The 21355-nt window shown below is 55.0% G+C and overlaps 6 protein-coding genes across 6 annotated transcripts; 2 read left to right on the forward strand and 4 right to left on the reverse strand.

Moving 5' to 3' along the window:
- Positions 1–117: 117 nt before the first annotated feature.
- WHR41_05811 (uncharacterized protein) lies at positions 118–3885 on the reverse strand (the record flags this gene model as incomplete). Its single annotated transcript, XM_069374416.1, has 1 exon — positions 118–3885. The coding sequence occupies one exon, from the start codon at positions 3883–3885 to the stop codon at positions 118–120; it is 3768 nt and encodes a 1255-aa protein (XP_069228438.1).
- A 324-nt stretch (positions 3886–4209) lies between these two features.
- Positions 4210–5693, reverse strand: rhp51 (DNA repair protein rhp51). Its single transcript, XM_069374417.1, has 4 exons — positions 5534–5693; positions 5402–5481; positions 5281–5348; positions 4210–5233 (listed from the first exon to the last, which is right to left on the reverse strand). Exons 1-4 carry the CDS (start codon positions 5624–5626, stop codon positions 4422–4424), a joined length of 1053 nt encoding a protein of 350 aa, XP_069228436.1. The 5' UTR covers positions 5627–5693; the 3' UTR covers positions 4210–4421.
- A 362-nt stretch (positions 5694–6055) lies between these two features.
- Positions 6056–8763, forward strand: WHR41_05813 (uncharacterized protein). Its single transcript, XM_069374418.1, has 8 exons — positions 6056–6349; positions 6405–6507; positions 6558–6619; positions 6671–6763; positions 6839–7571; positions 7628–7830; positions 7892–8414; positions 8472–8763. Exons 1-8 carry the CDS (start codon positions 6284–6286, stop codon positions 8486–8488), a joined length of 1800 nt encoding a protein of 599 aa, XP_069228384.1. The 5' UTR covers positions 6056–6283; the 3' UTR covers positions 8489–8763.
- WHR41_05814 (uncharacterized protein) lies at positions 8603–14602 on the reverse strand. Its single transcript, XM_069374419.1, has 7 exons — positions 14330–14602; positions 13663–14096; positions 13584–13610; positions 13439–13526; positions 13048–13383; positions 12955–12992; positions 8603–12892 (listed from the first exon to the last, which is right to left on the reverse strand). Exons 2-7 carry the CDS (start codon positions 14050–14052, stop codon positions 9068–9070), a joined length of 4704 nt encoding a protein of 1567 aa, XP_069228441.1. The 5' UTR covers positions 14053–14096; positions 14330–14602; the 3' UTR covers positions 8603–9067.
- Positions 14603–15532: 930 nt separating this feature from the next.
- RLI1 (Translation initiation factor RLI1) lies at positions 15533–18203 on the forward strand. The gene is made up of 5 exons (XM_069374420.1): positions 15533–15668; positions 15748–16187; positions 16244–16414; positions 16472–17640; positions 17700–18203. The coding sequence occupies exons 1-5, from the start codon at positions 15649–15651 to the stop codon at positions 17721–17723; spliced, it is 1824 nt and encodes a 607-aa protein (XP_069228319.1). The 5' UTR covers positions 15533–15648; the 3' UTR covers positions 17724–18203.
- WHR41_05816 (uncharacterized protein) lies at positions 18129–21170 on the reverse strand. Its single transcript, XM_069374421.1, has 3 exons — positions 18845–21170; positions 18356–18791; positions 18129–18289 (listed from the first exon to the last, which is right to left on the reverse strand). Exons 1-2 carry the CDS (start codon positions 21047–21049, stop codon positions 18687–18689), a joined length of 2310 nt encoding a protein of 769 aa, XP_069228439.1. The 5' UTR covers positions 21050–21170; the 3' UTR covers positions 18129–18289; positions 18356–18686.
- Between the last annotated feature and the right edge of the window lie 185 nt (positions 21171–21355).

Here is a 21355-nt window from a genome sequence, read left to right on the forward strand (position 1 = left end):
GGTTAGGCTCGTCAAGGAAACTTTCATACTCAAAAGCGTCAGGAACGCAATTTCGCTAATCAAAACAATTCAATTCTCCAATGGACAAAGTCAAGTCAAATCCTTCCGTCATCCGTATCAAAACACATCCATCTCGTCGCCTCCCACGAGCGGGAAACGACCCTGCAAGATATCGCTCCTGCGATCCAACTCGGCGGAGTAGTCCCTCCTGACTTCTTCCAGTGTGACCAGCTTCCTCTTCTGTCCAGCCTGGTGCACGCCCTCGATTGGCTCGGCTAGCAGCCAGCCTTCGCCCTCGCCACAGCAGGCGAGTGTGTTGATGAGTAGCAAGTAAGCCTGCAGCGCCGTCTCGTCTTCTGGATCCTGGTACTTGCGCGCCTCACCGTAGCGTAGGCGCTCTAGATGCTCGTACAGGATCTCCGCCGCGCCACGGAAATCACCGCGCTGGGTGCGGAAAGCGTAGAGGAGCTGGTGGTGCGGTTTTGTGGCCGAGGATGTGGATGCGAGAGACTTCTTGGCGAGTGCAAGGAGGACGGCGTCGGCGTCGGCAGCGTGCTCTTCGCTGAAAGGCAGCTCGAGCAGAGCGGGTACGGAGTCTTGTTTGATGCAAGTCTCGATGAGGAGTTTCAAATTCGCCTTCAGGAGGTCGCCGTTGCATTTACGAAGAGCGTCGTACGACTCGCGGAAGCGGCCAGTCTTGACGAGAGCGCTGAAGAGTTGGCTGGCGATGTCGCTGCGCATATCTCTGATCTTGATCAGGCGAATCTCGTCCATTGTGTTGTTGATTTGGTCCATAGCGGGGCTGTCTGTCTTGCTCTTCTTGCCATCGATTCTGGCAAGATCGGCATCTAAGCTCGCTGCGCCATGAACGTGCTTCATTGCCTCCGCTGCGAAGTCAGCCACGTAGGAGAAGACAGCAGGCCTCTGGAAAATGGCGGTGACGTGTTGGTAGTACTTGGATAATCCAGCGCGGAAGTAAGTCTGCTCATCCGCACTCAGCAGCCCTGCTGTGTCTGGAAGGCCCTTCGGCAGCTTCTCAGGCTTAGCCAACCCTTCCGCGGCCTCCTGGAACCCAGCCGCTGCAGTGTCGTAGTCACCCATGGCCACATCAAGGCGTGCTTGCATGTACGTGGACCAAGGAGTCGTGGGCATGAACTTAACAAAGTCCGCGGCCAGGTCGTACAACTCACTTTGGAGTAGCATTGAGAACACGTGGCAGCTTGCGCCGCTCAGGTCTTTGTGCAGATCGACCGCATATGCCCAACGCTTGCTCCATCTTGTAAGGAGGACAGGCATCTCTGATTCGTCCTCGGCGCCCGCATTTCGCTTCCAGTCGCCGGCGAAGAAACTCTCGAGCAGAGTCGTTTCAACAGGCTCCGCACCTTCATCTTGCGGAGGTTCCATCCTCGTGTGATTTGCCAGCCACAGCCGGAAAGCAGTCTGTCTGAGAAGCTTGATGATCTCAGCGTACAGCTTCCTCGGTGCAAAGTCAGGATGCAACTCGCTAGGCTCCAAGTCGCCAGCCATGAAGGAAATGAGGGCAAGGAGATCCAGCAAGATGATCTCATTCTGTCGTAGGCTTTGTTGCGCGACAGCCACATTGAACCTGTCCCCGTACAGACAAGACTCGAGGTTGTTCTTGCGGCCTAAGCCGGGCTTCGTGTCGTCCAAGCGCTTGAGTACTTGCTGAAACACCTGCCGATCGATGCTGCCCAAACCTTCGAGTTCCGTCACGTTCACCTCGAGGGAGCTGAACACTTCCTCTGTGACCTCAGCACCAAGATCCGATTTCTCGTACAGACCTTGAAGTCCCGAAGCATCTTCTTCATCGACAACCAAGGCATCCTGGTAGGCCAAACGCTTGAATACGTCTTGAGCTTCTGCAGAAAGAGACTTTCGGAAGTCGTGCGCGGCAGCTATCAGCACCGTCACAGCAAAGGCCTTGGTGTCCTTGGGGTTGTAGATTGTTTGCGCGATCTCAGGGGCAATCTCCTGGAGTCGGTCACCTTCCAACAGGTCCGTGTTCATCGACATGAGCTCTAGGTCATCGTTCGCTCGAACGGGGGCTACAGCGTCTGTACAAACAGACCAGGGCAAGGCAAGCTCGTGGTCATAAGACAAACTGACAGATTCCGTCCTCCGCTTGTGCAGATCCTCCAGGATAGAATAAAACCCCGTCCATTGTGCGTAGACGTCAGCCTGGTACTGATCGTAATTGGGCTGGTCGTCCGGAGAGCGGGCAAATGTGATATTCTTGGTCACTGATGCGACCAAGCGCTCCTGAAGCGGAGCTCTGAATGCATTCAGTGACTTGTCTCCACGGCTGACGAGGTTGCGTCGCTTGCGGTAAGTGTGGAGTGCAGTCTCGATGCTGGCGGCCGAGAACCGTCCAGGGGAGAACAGGAAAGATGTCCACCTCTCAGTAGGAGTGGCCAGAGTCTCTGCGCCAAGTCCGAGCGGTGCAGGAAAGTCATCAGCTTCTCGAAGACGTTCGCAAGTCAGAGAGCCAGTGTGCACAACGGTCCAGCCGTTGCGGAATGATTTAGTCAACTCCTCGTAGTCTTCTTCGAGAAGATCGAAAGTGACAGTGAAAGTCTTGCACAGAGCGCCACTTCGTGCCCTGATCCAGAGTTGTGTATCTCTGGTATCTGGAGAAGTTTGCACATGGAACTCCTCCAGATGCCAGATATTGGTGTTGAGCATCTCCTCGACCGGCGGGACGAGCCTAGCTCTCGGTTGTAAATCTTCACACTTCAAGTGCTCCTCGCCATTCGCAGTCTGACTAGATGAGACTTCGTAGATCTTGAATTGGTGATCTTTAGGCGAATGCACCCAAACAGTGTACCGTCCGTCCTCATCCATGCGCGCAACAGCGCCGTCTCCAGGCTGTTCCGGCGATCTGACAATCCGAAGGATCTTCGCCTGCTCGGCCGTCATGACGAATCGTGGTTGCCGTTTCACTCCGTCGCGATCGGGCTTCTCGTTCAACAAATCCATTTGCAGAACCACCTTTCCCGTGGTGGTGCTCCATGCTTTGAGATAATGGTCCAGCGTTATCGTCCACACGTACTTGCCGTCCGGGCTCTTGCTCAGATCTGTCGCAGAATTTGTCTCAATATCTCGGTCGCCATACCGTACTGCTTGTCGCCTTTTTAACGGGTTCAGGCCCTTCAGTGTTCCAGTCCAGCCACCCTCGCTGTATAAGGTCTCCCTCCATTGTGTCGCGCTGTCATTCGGTTGTCTTTCCAAGCGCAGCAAGCAGCCATCGTGCAACGAAATGAGGATTTCCAGGCTGCTCGAGGCAGTCAAACGGAACGGGTAGCGGAACCCAAGCGAGCTAGGAGTGTACTTCTTTACCACCGTTGCAGGGTCAAACTCTTTTGGCGGCACATCCCTCGTCAACAGATCTCGCTTCAGCGTGACCGTAAACAAATCATTCGCAGTCGTCAAAACAAAGACCTCTAGCGCATCCGTCTCCTCGGGGTCCGCAAAAGCCACGCCTCCCCGTACAATGTCCGCAGGCACCTGTATGCGGAAGGTCAAGGACCCCTGCTTCTGCGAGCTGCTCCTCTCATGCACCAAATCCACACATTGCAGTTCTAGCAGCCGTCGGTCGTCCAGTACGCGCCAGAGAAAGCTGCGCGGAAACCGGGTCTTGCTGCGGAAGAACACAGACGCTTCTGAAGCGAGATGCTTGCGCGCGTATGATTCCTCATTTAGTTCGCTGATCTCATCGTGTCCACGTTTGCGCCCGGCGCCGAGGAGTGTGAGCGCCTGCGAATTGTTGCCGGTCGTGTCGATGGTCAGAATTGAGGAGGGTGATGCCGGCGTTGGCGACAATTGGACCTCCTGGTATAGTGTGGGTATTGTTGCCGGCCTCGCCATTATTGCAGAAGGCAGCTAAGGAAAGAGCGTAAGGCCGTTGACGCAAATGGTTGATGGGTTGCGCAAAAGATTGGACGTTGCCAGAGGTTCGCGTTTCCCGCGTTTTGAGATTGAGCTTGGGCCAATCATCGCTTCACATGGTCGCGCGCGCATTGTAGCTGTGCTACATCCAAATTCACTACACTACCAGAACGAGTTTGTGACATTATCTTGTTATGATGACATGACCGTCATATACATCCATACTTTCAAATCACAGCTGGATGGGCCTTCTTGTGGCGGGTGTCTCCCTGCACTGGAACGACAGAAGTGCATGGAATCTAGCGGTTTGCGGAATATTTGAATCGGGTATCAAAAAGGTAGCTACAAAAGCGAAGCACACGAGCAAATGCGTCTCTATTACCACCATGCGCCTCCCAACCAGCTCATCACTTCATTCGCCTTTTCATGCATCGTGGAACCATGCCTGCATCCCAGAAGAAACTGCAATAATCACTTGTCTCGTTCGCAAACGGGTGACAGACTGTCGGCCATGCTCAATCCTTTTCCAGATCCTTTGGTGAGGGATCGCCGATACCATCCTCGTTGATGGCGAACATGCAATCGCTTTCAGGTAAACAAGGAGAGTCGTAAATCTTGCAGATTCGAGTCTCGCCTCGACCCTTCTTCAGCGAGAGTCTTGTCGTCGATGCGTGAGCAATGATGTTTCCGCCAATGGGCTTCTTGGGATCAGGGTTGAACATTGCGCTGGGTCCGCCATCGACTTGTGCGACGACCTGGTTTGTGATCACGACAGCAATGCCAAACTCGTCGGCGAGTCTTTGAAGCGTGCGCATAAACTTGGCCAAGTGCGTTTGTCGGCTGCTCAACTCGCCACGGCCCATGAAATCCGTTCGATACAGCGAAGTAGCACTGTCGACGACAAGAAGAGAAAATCGGGTTTCGGTCATCATCTGAGCAGCCTGGTTGAGCAATTGGAGTTGGTGGTCGGAGTTGTATGCTCTGGCGTATGCAACGTTGTCTAGGACTTCTTCACCAGACAAGCCGTATCGATTCGCAACGGAAAGAAGACGCACAGGTCGGAAGGTCCCCTCAGTGTCGATGTACAGGCACTTTCCCTCTCCGCCACCCATGTCGAAGGGTAATTGGCATGTCACTGCAAGGGTATGACATATTTGACTCTTGCCTGTCCTGAACTCTCCGAACACTTCGGTGATGCTGCCGGTTTCGATGCCACCCGCAAGCAGAGTGTCAAGTTGCTTTGATCCAGTTGTAATCGAGATTAGCTCCGATCGTCGAGCATGCATTTCGGTGGCTGTGGTGAATCCCATGGGAACGAGTTTGGACGCTGAATGCGTCAGTCAGGGTACTTAAATTTGAGGCTTTGAAACCTACCTTCTACAAGGATTTTGGTAGCTTTCTGTTCCGAGACTCCCTTGATGGTCTCAAGTATCTTCTTTGGCCTGCGAAGAGTCAGCCTCAAGCGTCTGCAATCCACACCACTTTCATTGCTTACGTATACGCCACGCTCTCGACGGTGTTGTAGCCTGCATCGACAAATAGCTGGATGTCGCGCTTTGAGAGACCAGCGACGCCCTGGGAAGGCCTTAGCGAAATGCTTGCACGATCAGACAATGAATTGGCATACCTCAAGGGCAGACAGTGGCGTTGGGGCACCTGGTCCGCCAGCGAGGCCATCCTCATAACCAGACTGCGACTGCTGATCTTCTTCGGCACTCATGTTGGACTCGATGATGTCGTCTGCGATATTTTGCGTGTATCACAAAAACATTCGCGAGCGATGTAAGAAGACGAGTCGCGGCAAGAAAGATAAACCGCGGCTGCGACGCGTTGGTGGCGAACGCGGCAAGGCAGAAGCTGCGCGTACTCACGTGATGCTCAAATCCCGCTCAGCAGTATGCCGGAAGCCAGCCTCAGGCATTCCCGGAGCTCGCTGTGCAGCCGACGCTCACGCGGGACACTCCTACGAACCAAATGTATAAAGAATAAATCTGCACGGCTCTGCATCCACACCAAACCGTTGGGAGCCAGTTCTATCGTGCACTGCATTATCCTGTCAATGCGTAAACGACGGAGAAAATCTCGCAAGAATGCTCGCAAGAATCGCAGAAGCGCGTACCTCGGGGAAACCGCAGATTGACTTTGGATGTGGATCCGAGTGCAGCATGACGCTGTAGACGTGGAGAGGGCAGTCGATTCGGCGGTGGAGTGCATTGCTTGCGACCACCTTGCTCCTTCCTGGCCATATATCTCCACTGGCCTTTCTGTTTGTCATTGCCATTGCTTTATTTTAAAGAACGTATCGCCTATCCGTCTACTCTTCAACCTCTACAACTTCGTCTCATTGTACGGTTACTAGACATACCTCCAGGATAGTATGGGAGAGATCGTCGAAATGGGCTCCGCTAAGCATCGTTGGTGGAAAGAGGCCGTCGTCTACCAGGTACCATTGCCGATAAAGCAATCGTCACTCGAATCGAGCCTAATGTCTCCCTTAGGTCTATCCGGCATCATTTCAGTCCACCGGTTCAGGTAGCCTTCCGGGATGGGGCGATATCAAGGGTGTCATCTCAAAGCTCGATTACTTCAAACACCTCGGTGGTAAGAAGAATCATTGAATTCGCTCGATGGATCTCTCTAATCGTTGGTAGTCGACGTGGTCTGGCTCTCGCCAATCTACAAGTCGCCTCAAGTCGACATGGGCTATGACATTGTGCGTTCTCCGTGCTCGTCACATTGCATAAGAAGCTAACAACGGTTACAGGCTGACTACAAAGACATTGACCCCAGATATGGCACTTTGGGTGACGTCGACGAGCTCATTGCTGGCTTGAAGAAGCGTGACATGAAGCTGATGGTGAGCTTCCCTTGCTCGACTCTCCGCCAATACTAGTGTGACGTCGACTCAAGCTGCCTATACTGACCGCTACAGATGGATCTCGTCGTCAACCACACTTCAGACCAGCACGATTGGTTCATTCAGTCTCGTTCTTCCAAAGACAACCCCAAGCGCAGCTGGTACCACTGGCAGCCACCCAAGTACGACGAGCACGGCAACCGCCAGCCTCCCAACAACTGGGCGATGATCCTTGGCGAAGCCCACAGCGCCTGGACCTGGGATGAGAAGACTCAGGAGTACTACCTCGCCCTCTTCACTCCGGAGCAACCCGACCTGAACTGGGAGAACCCTGAAGTTCGCGCCGCCGTGCACGACGTTCTGCACTTTTGGCTGAAGCGTGGTGCTAGCGGCTTCCGCATGGATGTCATCAACCACATTTCCAAGACGCCCGGGTACCCGGATGCCCCCATCTCCTCGCCCGGCAGCAAATACCAGCCGGGTCACAAGTACTACGCCAACGGCCCGCGTCTGCACGAGTGGCTGCAGGCGATGAACCGCGAAGTGCTCAGCCAATACGACACCATCACGGTCGGCGAGATGCCTTACGTGCGCAGCGAGGAAGAGATCTTGAAGGTCGTCGGTGCTAAGCGGGGCGAGCTCAACATGATTTTCATCTTTGAGATGGTCGACATCGACAACGACGAGAGCGGGTTCCGTCTGACGCTGAGGAACTGGAACAGCAACGAGATCAAGAAGATCTACAACAAGTGGCAAAGCTTGATGATCGATCGCGACGGCTGGAACAGCTTGTTCATCGAGAACCACGGTATGTTCTTTTCGCCGCATTGTTCCAAGGCTTCAAATCTGACAACCGACCAACAGATAACCCTCGCTCCGTCTCTCGCTACTGCAGCGACAAAGATGAATACCGCGAGCTCAGCGCCAAGCTCCTGTGCCTCATGCAAACCACCCTCTCCGGCACCATCTACGTCTATCAGGGCGAAGAGCTCGGCCAGCGCAACATGCCGCCTGACTGGGACCCGTCCGAGTACAAAGACGTGGAGACCATCAATTACTGGAACAAGGTCCGCAAAGCCCCCAAACCCCAACGATCCCTCAGACCCTCATATCCTAACCCACCAACAGATGAAATCCCTCTACCCGCACGACGAAGAAAAGCTCGCCTTCGCCAAACACGTCATGCAGCGCAAAGCGCGCGACCACGCCCGCACGCCCGTGCAGTGGACGTCCGAAGCGCCCAACGCGGGCTTCTGCGACGCGTCGACGACGCCCTGGATGCGTGTTAACGATGACTACAAGACTGTCAACGCGGCGGCGCAGCGCGCGCACTCGGACAAGGACTCGCTGTCCGTGCTGCAGTTCTGGAAGCGCGGGCTGGAGCAGCGCAAGCAGCACAAGGACGCGCTGGTGTACGGCGACTTCGAGCTGCTGGACCCGGAGGACGGGCACGACCAGATCTTCGCGTACGCACGCAGGGGCGAGGGTGAGGCGTTCGTGACGGTGCTCAACTTCTCGGACCGGGAAGCTGAGTGGGAGCTGCCGGACCACGCGGGCGTGGGGAAGTGGGTTGCGGGCAACTATACCGCTGGCGCGCCCGAGAAGGCTACGAAGGGCAAGATTGTGCTGAAGCCTTGGGAGGGCCTGCTTGGTAAGTGTTTGAACTTGAGCAAGTGATGAGTTTGGTGACGCTGACTGATGGCATTAGGCACCGCGAACGTTTGAGAGATCGCATGCATGGGGCGACATACAAGCAGCTTCCAGTCCTTCGAAGAGCGAGGGCCTCGACGAACGACGACGCATGAAAGAATGACCAAAAAGAAGCATAAATTGAGAACATGAGATAGACACAGCCTTGGAATACTAAAGCATTTCGGTGTTGATACATCGTTCGGCTGCACGCTGTAACATGCGTGCTTCGAACCTGTCCAGAGCTGCTCGCCTTTTACACTTCGCGGCTTCCAAGCAAGATGCACGTTCCCAAATAAAGCTACTTGAGCCATGAAGCGTCAAGCAAAAACACAACAAAATCAGCAGACAAAAGGCAGAACTCCAGACCGTTGTTCGCGATGCCGCCAAATCGAAAACTCAAAAACAGAAAACATTGGTTTCCACATGCCTGGGTTTGTTTGCCCAACTAAATGCTTGCGCTTGTCTTCCCTTCAAGCTAGCACGCACACGCGCATAATACTCCGCTCGCCATGCAGAAAATGTCATCATCGTCTTGTATAGTTTGCTTATTTGCTTTTGTGCAAGAAGGCGTGTTCAGATTATTTCAGGTCGTCGTCGAAAAGCGTGCGAAGCCTAAGCAGGAGACTTCGAGTCTACATCCATCTTGTCCTCCTGCTTCACGGTCGACTTGTCATTGGCGGGAGAAGACTCCTTCTTGACATCAGAGTTGCCGTTTGACTCTGACTTCGCAGGCAGGGCTGGAGCAGCGGCCTTCGGTGCGGAGTCTTTGCCGGTGATCTTGACATACATGTCCCTCAGCTTCTTTCCAGAGACACGCTTCGAGTCCTTGGTGCTCTGAGGCCAGTGACGGTCCGAGACGAATTCCCACAACTTGTCCTCGAGCGAAGAGTTGCCCTTAACGCTCGGGTGGTTGGTAACGTGATTTCCAATTCCGACGAGGCTGACCTTGATGATCTTAAGACGGGTCATGTCGTCGGGGATCTTCTTCTTCTGAGCACCGAAGGCGCGGGCGAGGTGATCAGACACAGGAGCCAGAAGATGTTGCAACTTCTTCTCGGATTCAGTCATGGGCTTGCCATGGCCGTTAGCCATTGGCGAAGAGGCGACACGCTGGTGACCGGGGCGAGGCTGTTCAGCTTGACGCTGCCTGATCCGTTCGCGATCTTCAGTGCTAATCCGCCGGTGACCATTTGGAGACCCGTGAGAATGCGTACGGCGGTCCATGCTATTCCTGATGTCGGACTGGTGCCTGTCGTGGGAATGTCCCTTGCGATGGTGGCCAGGCGCAGGGCTTGCTGATCCGTTGGGTGTTGCAAAGCGCCCATGGAAGCTTCCAACATGCTTGCGGTTGTTGCGGTGGTGATTCTCCATCGCTCTCCTCGCCTGGCTGTTGGAGCCACCGCTCGTCTTGTCGCGAAGAACGCTCACGAGGTACCCAGCACGACGCACCAGATGCACCGCACCAGGGGATTTTGTGGTCTTGACGTCGCTCTTCTCGCGTTCCTCTTTTTGTCCAACTCGATGCTCTTCAAGGAACATCTTGTCGCCCATATCAAGGTCAGGATCATCCCGAATAGCAGACCAAGCGCCCATGCCATGTCTCGCGATACCAACAGTAAGCATGCCATCTTCTTTGGCGCCCCAGTCACATGTGTACGAAGCTGGCTTGGACGCTTCAGGGATGCGGAAGCTTTTCGGATCCTTGCTCTGAGCAACGAGCTCGCGAATCATGCGCATGTCCACTGGACGCTCCTTGATGGTCTCTGCGTTGATGCGCTTGACCCCACGGAAGTCGTAGAGTACGGTCTTTCTCTCTTTCTTTGTGATTTGCTTGCCAGTGGACCGCTCTAGCTCGGTCAATCGATCAGCCTCTTCTTTCAAGAGTCTATCGGCCTCATCAATGACCGCTTGAAGGGTATCGCGGACGACGCCAATATCGCGGCTGAGCAGGCGGGCTTCGCGGACGATGTCGTCGGGTTTCTCTTCGAACGAGCCAAAACGCTCGTACGCTCTGATGAGATTACGGCACTCCTTCTCGCCAAGAGGTCGTTTCGGATCGCGACCGCGGTCGGTATCATCGTCGTCATCAGAGGCAGCGTCTGCAGCAGCTTCGGCAGCGAGGTCACGCGCCCTCTTCTTGGCTGCACGTTGCTCTCGGGCCTCGTCGACAGGAGCCTTCCTCTTGCGAGGCTGGTTGGCCTCGATGACGCTCTCCAGATAGGCCGCCTCTTCCTTCTTGCGCTCTTCCTCTTTGATCTTCTCAAGCTCCGCTTGTGGAATGATCTCATCCCATTCAAGGTCAACTTTCACGTCGGTGTACTCGAAACTGCGCAGGAACTCTTCGCCACCGTCGGTCGTCATGCCTTCGGGCTGCTCCGTCTTGTGCTCCTCAGCGTTTTCAAGAACAGCGTCAATGTCGAGCTCTTCGAGCTTGCGCTGGTTGTTGGTCTGCTCAAACATCTTCTGGCCACGCTTCTTGAGGATACGGGAGATTTCATCAGAGGAAGTAGGTTCGACGGCCATCTCGCCGGCACGAGCCAACTTCTCCTTCATCTCCGTGTTGTCTTTGTCTGTCACGCCTCGCTGGATGGTGATGAACTCAAGCATGAGCTTGTTTCTGGCACGCTCCAAGACTTCTTCTTCGACAGTGTCTTTGGAGACGAGACGATAGATCGTGACTGGCTTTTTCTGGCCAATGCGATGAGCACGTGCCATGGCTTGCAGATCGGCTTGCGGATTCCAGTCTGAGTCGAACAGGATGACAGTGTCGGCAGTCATCAAGTTGATACCAAGACCACCGGCGCGAGTTGACAGCAAGAAGCAGAAGTCTTGGCTGTCGGGCGCATTGAAGTGGTCGATTGCCATTCTTCTCGATCCTGCTGCAATCGTGCCGTCGAGCCTCTGGAATTGGTGGCCGCGCAGGTTGAGATAGTCGCCAAGCAGATCGAGCATCTTGACCATTTGACTGAAGATCAACACGCGATGGCCGTCCTTCTTCATCTTTGTCAAAAGCTGATCTAGAAGCATCATCTTTCCACTGCTTGTGACGAGAGCTTTCAGTTGTTCTTCGCGCGTGCCTGTTGTGCCTTCCAGGATACGCTCTTCGGCATTAGGGAACATGAACGCATGGTTGCTGGCCTTCTTCAGCTCCATCATGATGTTCAGCAGGGATGCTTTGTGGCCTTTGCCGCCGGCGTTGAGTGCTGTGTAATTACGAGTGAGGATGTTCTTGTAGTATTCCAGCTGAACGTCTGCAAGTTCGACACGGATGATCTTTTCGGTCTTCGGGGGAAGGTCGCCTTCGACTTTCTGCTTGGTGCGGCGAATCATATACGGTGAGATCGCGTTCGTGAGCTCGGCGATCTTCTCGCTGGCGTGCTCCGAAGTCAAGTCGATGTCTTCGTCAACCTTGACTTTGCCAGGCATCAGGAAATCCATCAGCGCAGACAACTCGCTCAAGGTATTCTGCATGGGAGTACCAGTGATGAGCAGCCTGCTCGGTGCACCAAATTCCATGAGCTTCGCGTACAGTTGCGAGTCACGGTTCTTCAACCGATGAGCCTCGTCGACGGCCATGAACTGCCATTTGAGCTGGGACAAGAACCCGGCATCGGCAAGGACATACTCGTATGTTGTGAGGAGCACGTTGAACTTGACCTTCTTGTAGTTTCGTGGGTCGACCAGAAGCTCGTACTCACGGATGATCTTACGAGCCTCTTCGTTGCCGTTGTAGACAACATAGTTGATATCAGGCGTCCAGTTGTCGAAAGTATCTGCCCAAGCAGGCATAGTGGAGAGAGGCACGACTACGATGAACGGCCCTTGTTGGCCACGTTCGTGCTTCAGCCAGTCGATGAAAGAGACAGTCTGTACTGTCTTGCCCAGTCCCATCTCATCAGCAAGGATGACATTGTTACCCTTGCACCAGTGGTGCGCAAGGAAGTTGAGACCGTGGATTTGAAATTCGCGAAGCTCACCGCCCTTAATGTACTCGGGTTGCGTACGGAAAGGTTTGTAGTCCGATCGCGTCGCCAGACTTGCTTCGCGCTGATTTGTCTGAGGCATCTTCGATGTTCTGTCGAGGTAGCGGTCGATCTCGGTTTGTGCAAGCTCACTAACCAAGGCGGCGGTCTCCCAGGTGCAGAAGTCGTACGGAAGACCTTTCCACTTGACGTAGTATTCTGTGTCTTCATCACCATCCTGCGCGCTGATGATACGTTCGACTTTCATGTATTCGTTTAAAGAATCCAGGTATGTCTCACGATCCAGGTTCCATTTCTCCCTGTCTTCAAGGGCGGTGTCCGGGTGGAGCATGTCAAGTTCCAGCAAGATGACCTTTCGGAAGTAGTTCTCCACGCGACGGATGCCTCTCAAGTTCTTTAGTGTATCCCAAGATTCCCAGGTTGCGTGATAATGGCTCTGGCCTTGCCATTTGATCTGCAAGGTAAATGAATCAACATCTATACACATGGTAGGTGTTGGTGAGAGGCTTGACTTACATAGTACTCGTACTCTTTCTTCGTCGGATTTTCCTCATCTGCAAACACAGTTTAGCTCAGACGAACCTTCAGACGGAAAGGAGTGACACTCACCTGCGCCTTCGATGAGTCTGTGGTTGAGGACAGTGTCAACAGAAGGGCCGGTCGGCTCGACCGCCCATGTGCTGGGAGTCACTGTCTCGGTGTCCTCTTCGCTCAAGCCGTAGTCCTCTTCCTCGTTGTAGTTCGTGACCTTCGCTGCCTGGCGCGTGGAGAAGCGCACTTCACCAATTTGGGGTGTCCCTGCACCAGAAGCGGCGGCTTGCTTCTGCCGGCGGTGCTTTCTAGCAAAAGAACGACCTTTGGCTCCGCCGTAGACGTCGTCCTCGTCGGATCCATCGTCGTCAGAGGAAGGCTGGATAGAAGAGTTGTTGCCTGTGCGTGTCGACGCTGTGCTAGGTCAGTCTTGTACTGAAATGTAGAGTCCGTGAAAGGAAGAACGAACCTGGCCGGGTACCAGTGGTCTTCTGGCGCTTCCGCCTTCTGCTCGGGTTTACGTCGTCAGAGTCTTCATCATCGTCACTAGTCTCGACCTATTATTCCCATTAGTACAAATGTCAGAGTAGTTGCGCCTGTGAGTGCGCACGTACCACTCGATGTTGAGGTCGCGCGCGGCCCTGGAAAGCGGTGTCAGCAGCATTCATGAAATGGGTGATGGAGAAGACAAACGCTACGGCGGAGCCCATATAGCTCGGGATTTTGCTTCATGTACTGTTCATCATCGACAGGTCCCCTTCGCTTGCCTGACCTCACTTCTTCTTCTGATGAAGAGCTGTCGTGTCGCATTCCATTTTCTCCGTCCGGCGGCGGTGTCTCCTCGTCGAAATCGGCATCCTGCTCCTCGGCGCCATCCTCTTCATCATCCACCTCAGAGGTAGCCATGTCTTGCATCGCATCGTCATCTGAGCCTTCCTGCTGTGCCTGGTCGTTCATCCTCGATGTGGACGTGGTGGGAAGGTCATTGACGTCTGAGAGCGGGCTCTCGCTCCCTGCGCGAGGAGGCGACGTTTCGGAGCGGTCATCATCGTGGTCATCGGCATATCCGTTCATCATCGACATATCGTCCAGGGTGTGGATGTGGGCTGGAGGGAGTACTGGTCCCACTGCAGGAATAGGCAGTCAGCAGTGTATCTAAGGCTGTGGCAGTCGCGGCGGGCTGAAATTTTCGAGGCAGCTAGCCAGCATATACGCGACCGGTTTCCCCGCGAGAGATAACCGTGTTGCTATAGAATACGCGATGATAGAAGGTCCGACCGGTGAATGCGGCCTCGTGATGAGATGCCGGCCGAGTGCGCTGAGCACCGCGGACGGCAGACCGAGGGAAAGGAGTCCTTACAGTGCAGATCGGCGGCATTCAAAGTAGTCGTGGACGCCAGTCTTATAGTTCCGAGGTGTTTCTAGGGCCGATGGTGATGGTATATGTCCAGACGAAGGCTCGTTCGATGGCCGAGCGCGAGGCGCGGGTTCGCGTCGTGCCGCGGATGGACAGGTGACAAAACTGCTCAAAGAGTGTGGATGGCGCTCACTCGCACAGCATACTTCGTATGTGCCCGGCCGTAATAATTGTCGCGGTTTTGCCGGTTGGCGGGTGGTGATCAGGTGGTGAAGGTGCAGCGTGCGTAGAAGGTCTGAAGGCTAGCGCTCTGGCGTCGAGCGCCAAGAGACTGGATCGGCCGGCGGTTTTGCTCGCGCCGGCGACGACGACACCTTGGAGCTAATCAGAAGGGACGGCCGGATGCAAGAATAGTGAATATTGTTGCATCACTTGATATGAAATATGTATTCTTCGTAGCAATACACTTTCTCACTAGCTAGATTCGGTCGACAGTCATCGATTGGCGATGCCGGGCAAATGTTTGATACGGCGCTATATATACCGAGCAACGACATGAAGCTGCTTTATTTGCTCGACTTGCGAGTGACGGGATAAAATCTTAGAGTGCACATTGTGAGTTCTGTCCACGAAATTCATTCTTTCGTGCATTCTCACAAGAGTGAGATATCAAGTGCTGTCTTGCCTTGCATCCGATCGGCTGTTGGACTGAGACAATATAAACCTCCGAGATGACAGCCTCGCAACTGCTCCAGCATGAAGCAGTCCTCTAGTATCTCGCGATGCCGAATGAAGTGAGAAGCAAGAATATAGACGCAATCACCAAGTTGTAGCTCGTGATAAACGTGATCTAGGAGTAGGTAATCTTCGTGCGATGGCCGCTACGCGAGGCAAGACACCGTTCCGACACGGTCGCGTGCTTTTAAGTTGACGGGTGTCTAGGCTTGGAGCAATCTGATTTTTCGCATCGCTACCTTGTAGGTGGTACAACCATTGAAAACGCCTTCATTGGATTCGAGATACTGGGAGTGATCGGGTGTAGGAAGACAGATCCAAGGACAAAAGTCGGTGATCTTGCGGTCAGGCAGCGTCGCAGGCAGGCCGAACCCACCTGCAGAGCCATCGAGCCCCGCGTGCCCCGCCAATCAGCCACTCAGGCTAGGTCAAGATTGTGACAGCCCGCACCAAAACTTTCAACAACATCCCGCACCAAACCCACGAATTGCGTCGACTCGTAGGGAAATACCGGCCCATCACCCGCGACTCGCTCCAAGACTCTCTCACGGCCTGGGCGGTGCCTCCTCGAGCCCAACACCGCAATCATGACCGACAAACTCACCCGGTGCGTCGTCCTGTCCTGGCTGCCACTTGGCGCTCACCGCACAGCGTGACACAGCTCAAGAAACTCATACCATACACAGTATCGCGATCGTCAACTCCGACAAGTGCAAGCCCAAGAAATGCCGTCAGGAGTGCAAGAAGGCCTGCCCCGTCGTCAAGACCGGCAAGCTCTGTATCGAAGTCGACCCCAACAGCAAGATCGCATTCATTAGTGAGCGTCTCTGCATCGGCTGCGGTATCTGCCCCAAAAAGTGCCCTTTCGACGCCATTCAGATCATCAACTTGCCCACCAACCTCGAGAGCCAAGTCACCCACCGCTACTCCGCCAACAGCTTCAAACTCCACCGTCTGCCCATGCCCCGACCGGGCCAGGTCCTGGGTCTCGTTGGAACCAACGGTATTGGCAAGAGTACGGCGCTGAAGATTTTGGCGGGCAAGCTGAAGCCCAACCTTGGTCGTTTTGAGAACCCGCCGGATTGGGAGGAGGTGCTCAGATACTTCCGTGGATCTGAGTTGCAGAGTAAGACTGGTCGAAATAACTGTACATGAGGAGGATGTGCGCTAAGAACACCACAGACTACTTCACAAGGGTCCTTGAGGACAACCTGAAGGCTATCACCAAGCCGCAGTACGTTGATCAGATTCCCAAAGCGCTGAAGCAGAAGGACAACCGCTCTGTTGGCGCACTCATCACAGACCGCTGCGATGTCGGCGAGGACAGGCTCAAAGAAATCAGGGAGACCCTCGGTAAGTCCCTCGAAACAACACACTTCATATCATGAGGTTTACTAACACTTGTATCAGAGCTCGATGTTGTCTGGGATCGTGACATTGACCTCCTCTCCGGTGGTGAGCTGCAGCGTTTCGCCATTGGTATGGTCTGTGTTCAAAAGGCCGACGTCTACATGTTTGACGAGCCTTCTTCCTTCCTCGATGTCAAGCAGCGTCTCGCTGCCGGTCGTCTGATCCGCAGCCTTCTCTCTCCTGACAGCTACGTCATCGTCGTCGAGCACGATTTGTCCATTCTGGACTACCTGTCAGACTACATCTGCGTTCTCTACGGTAAGCCCGCCGTCTACGGTGTAGTCACCGCTCCCTTCTCCGTCCGCGAAGGTATCAACATCTTCCTTGACGGAAACGTGCCCACGGAGAACCTGCGATTCCGTGACGAGTCGCTGCAATTCCGCATCGGCGATGCGAGCGAAGATTTCTTGGTCGACAAGTCCCAGGGCTTCACCTACCCGAAAATGAAGAAGACTCTGGGCAACTTCCAGCTTAAGGTCGACCCTGGCACTTTCACTGGATCCGAGATCTTGGTCATGATGGGTGAGAACGGTACTGGCAAGACGACTTTCTGTAAGATGCTTGCTGGTGCCCTGCAGCCGGATGACAACCAGAAGATCCCTCCGATGAACATCTCCATGAAGCCTCAAAAGATCACGCCCAAGTTCCAGGGCACCGTTCGTCAGCTCTTCTTCAAGCGCATCAAGGCCGCGTTCATCAACCCCCAGTTCCAGACCGATGTCTACAAGCCTCTCAAGATGGACGACTTCATTGACCAGGAGGTCCAGAACCTGTCTGGTGGTGAGTTGCAGCGTGTCGCCATCGTTCTTGCCCTCGGTATGCCCGCCGACATCTACGTCATCGACGAGCCTTCCGCCTACCTTGACTCCGAGCAGCGTATCGTCGCCTCGCGTGTCATCAAGCGCTTCATCATGCACGCCAAGAAGACCGCCTTCGTTGTCGAGCACGATTTCATTATGGCGACCTACCTTGCCGACCGTGTCATCGTCTTCGACGGTCAGCCTTCCCGCGACGCACGCGCCAACTCGCCCCAGTCTCTTCTCACCGGCTGCAACACTTTCCTCGAGAGCCTGGACGTCACCTTCCGCCGCGACCCGAGCACCTACCGTCCGCGTATCAACAAGCTCAACAGTGTCAAGGACGCGGAGCAGAAGGCTGCTGGAAGCTACGTAAGTGCAAATCTTGCATGCAATCTCATAACGACATTTTAGCTAACCGCGCGTTACAGTACTTCCTGGAAGAAGAGTCCTGAAAGGCACCGCCAAGGACTACAACAGAGATGCCGCGCCGGGCTGCAAGTTCAGCAGCCTCCCGTGCCGCCGAGCAGGGACGAAACGGCGCCGCTTGATAAAGAGCGGCGCGGACGACATGCTAGAACTGGCGGGTGCCGAGGAGGACGAAGACAAGGAGGGCGGCCTGGTTTTAGACACCCACCACTTGTGCCGTCAAAGTCTCGACTCGCGAGATGAACCGCGGCGACAGCGATGGTGGGGATCCCAAGTCGATCGTCAGGCGATGGGCATCGACAACAAAAGGCTTTGTCCCGTTCCTCGAACTCTGCCAGAAGGCGCCGGTCTTCCCGGCCTGCGACTCGCCCGGCGGCAATCTACGAGGTTATGGACAATGACAATGACACCAAAAGCGATGAGTAACCGCATTCTAGCATAAGTATACACGGACACAATGGGATAAAAAGTCGTCCAAGGTCTTTGGACTAGCGAGATTTATTACACGTACCAGTCTTGACTCACCTGAAATGAGGATGTGATCCTCGAAATTGTGAACATCTTTGGGCATTTAGTGAACTCGTCTCCATTGCTGTGGGTCTGGGCTCAGTCTGTCTGTTCTACACAGTTCCACCACTTTGATGAGGAAAGCACGTACACCGTAGGTTTGAGATGAAGCCAACAGCCTGGTTTGGATCGAGTGATGATGATATGTTTCGACGCGTTGCAGGTCCGGTGGGGCATGCGCTGTGCGGTCAACATTGTCTATGACAATTGCGAGTCATGGGATCACATGCCTGCCCTCAACGGTTCCCGTTCCTTATGCCCCGTTCCATCTCATCATCCCTCGTCAAGTTCGCACTCCGCGATCCATGGTAGACGGCTGTCTCCTGATATGGTCAACCGTGCCCGGATCTGAAGCGTTGCAGGGATTGGCCGCATGACTTATAACGACGTAGGGGGAGCTTGGATCCCATCTTCGAGGGCACCTAGACCTCTTCGATTTCGCCCTCCTCACTACCGCTCTGCAGGGCGACTTCCTCCTTGTCGACGGCCATGGCTTCTGGGTCGGGCTCCTTGCTGCGACGAGAACGCTATGAACTGTTAGCATTGCAGATTTGTAGAGGAGTTTCGACGGGACACGTACCTTGACATCACGTCTGCTAGACATGCTGGCGTCCGAATCGCGGCGCTTGCGCACGCTGCCCGGCCGGCTGCCCACGGCGTCTTCGTCTCCGTAGTCCAGCATAGCGTTCTTGCCTCTGTCGCGTGGATCCGCGCGCGAAGCGTAATTCCTCTCACGCTCGATCTCCCTCTCGCGCCTCTCGCGCTCGTACATGCTTTCATACCTGTCAGACCTGCGGTCACGGTCACGGTCACGGCCCGAGTCTCTCGGATCGTAGCGATCATCGCGGCGATCGCGAGGCGGCGGCGTGAGACCGAAGGAAGCCTTCCTATAGGAGCGTTCGCGGTCAGCCTGGGCTTTGCGGCGGTCGGCTTCGTAGGCGTCAATCTCGGGCGTGCGGGTGCGGTAGCGACGGTCCCGGTCGCGGCGGTCGTCATAGTCGTAAGAACGGCGGTGGTCACGGTCACGATCTCTCGAGCGGTCACGTCTCGCCTCGCGGCGAGCGCGGTCGCGTTCGGCATCCTCGGCTTTGTCTTGCAGGCGGCGGATGTACTTTGAAAAGGCAATCTTCCTGGCCTCGTCGTCGAGTACTTGGTATTCTTTGTAGCTTTCGAGTCTTGGCTTGACACTCTCGAAGGAATCGTCAATCTCGACTGGAGGTTCGAGGTGCTTGATGACGGATCGGAGGTTGTCGACGGCCTTTCTTTGGTTGCGCTCGGCGAGTGCTTTGTCCTCCTCAACGCGCTTGTGGATCTTCTCCATGAGCCTGTCGTGGACCAGCTTCATCTCCTGGCGGGACCACTTCGAAGCCCGTCCGTCTCGCTGCATGACAGCGATGAACTCGTCAAGAGTGGTTTCAGGGGTCATCTCGTAGCGTTGGTCGTCAAGTATGTCAAGGGCGTCGTTGCGCTTCGATCTTATCTTACGCTCTTCGTCCTCGACAAGGTCCCAGAACAGATCGAGTGGGCCGCTTCCCTGAGTGCCGACGAGGTTGGTGAAACGCTCGTCACCCTCGATCTGCGGAACGACATCCTGCCACTTGCTGCCGGCGGTGATCTGGCCGCCACGCTGCTTCTCTTGCAGAAGCGACTTGAAGCCGTCGCGAGCCTGGCGGTCCCGGCGATCTTTCAGCTTTTTCTCCTTCTGACGTGCATCGTTAATACGGCGCTCCAGTTGCTTGACGTGCTGGTCGAACGCTCGAAGGACGTCGACTTTGTGAAGGGAACGGAAGCTTGCGTCTTTGGTGAAAACTTCGCTGTTCATGATAATATCCTGTGCATCCGCCCAAGGGGTGTCTGCATCAAGCACCACGGATTGCAAAAGACCAGAAAGCTGATCCAAGGCTCTGTTCCGAGAGGCCACCTCCTGCTCTGCGTTATGCTTCTTCAAGCCCAGAATGTACTCCTCGAACAGCTGCCTCCGCTCGTCCTCGTCACCGGCATGGCGGAACACAGCCTCGCGCTCGATCAGGGGTCGAGCGGTCTTCCATCGAGTGTAGTGTTTGATCTCGTCGTGGGTCTTGAGCATAGTCCTAAACTCCTCCCTCAGCTTCTCGCGGCGCTCCTTTTCCTGCGTTCTCTCTTCTTCCTTCTGTTCGATGCAGTAGTCTTCGAATGCGCGCTTTCTCTCTCGCGAGTCCTTGATCGCGCGGTAGTCCCGCTCCTTGACGATTGCGCGCAGAGCGTCGGTCCAAGTCGTGTCGTACTTGATGTTGTTTTTGCGCAGGACCTTGAAGAAAGCATCTTTGGCCTGTTCCGCGCTGGCGAAATCAGGCTCGTCCGTTCTAGTCGGCATTGCGCCTCTGAAGCCAGCATTGTCCCCACGCGCCTCCCACGGTCTGCCTCCGTCAAATCCAGGCTTCTGCGGCAGGCCGTGATCGCGGTCATCCCTCCTGTCGCGGCGCGCAGGCGGCCCATAGCCGCGTTCGACCAAGTCCTGGGGAGCGCCAGCCGCAAACGCAGGACCACGCGGCGCAAGAACAGGCAGCTCCCACTTCGTCTCGGAGGTGAGTTTGTTGTAATAGTATGTGCGACCATCTGGCGCTTTCGTATCCGCCCAGCCAGCTTCGAGGTGCGCCGGGGTGAGTTGAGAGGAGGGTCCAGTGGGAGGGGCAGGCGTCGCGGAGCCGTTCATCTCTGCTGGCTTCTCCCAGCGAGTTTCGCGCGTTTGCGCATTGTAGTAGTACGAGCGCCCGTCGGCCGCTTTGGCCTCTTTCCAGTCGCTCATGGTAGTAGTAAAAGTGGTGATTCAGTGGTGGTGTTGTTGTGTACGCGATCACGCAAGATTGCGCTTTCTCTGCAAGTGTCTCTGATTATCACTGCGAAAGGAGCGACTCGTCGAAACACCTGCGGAATGGTCAAACAGTGAGAGCCGACTCGACAACCCGACGACGGCGTTCGCAACGAAGGCGTCAGCAACGCGGCCTTGCTTTGATGTTGTCGAGCTAGCTAGGCGTTGTAAGGGAAAGCAGCTTCAAAAGTTCCAGCGCGCTCGGTCCGCTGGCTCGGGTTACGGAGAAGCCTGAGGCAGCCA

This window comes from Cladosporium halotolerans, assembly GCF_011745625.1.
Source record: "Cladosporium halotolerans strain TM138-S3 chromosome Unknown Sca20, whole genome shotgun sequence".
NCBI classification, from domain to species: Eukaryota; Fungi; Ascomycota; class Dothideomycetes; order Cladosporiales; family Cladosporiaceae; genus Cladosporium; species Cladosporium halotolerans.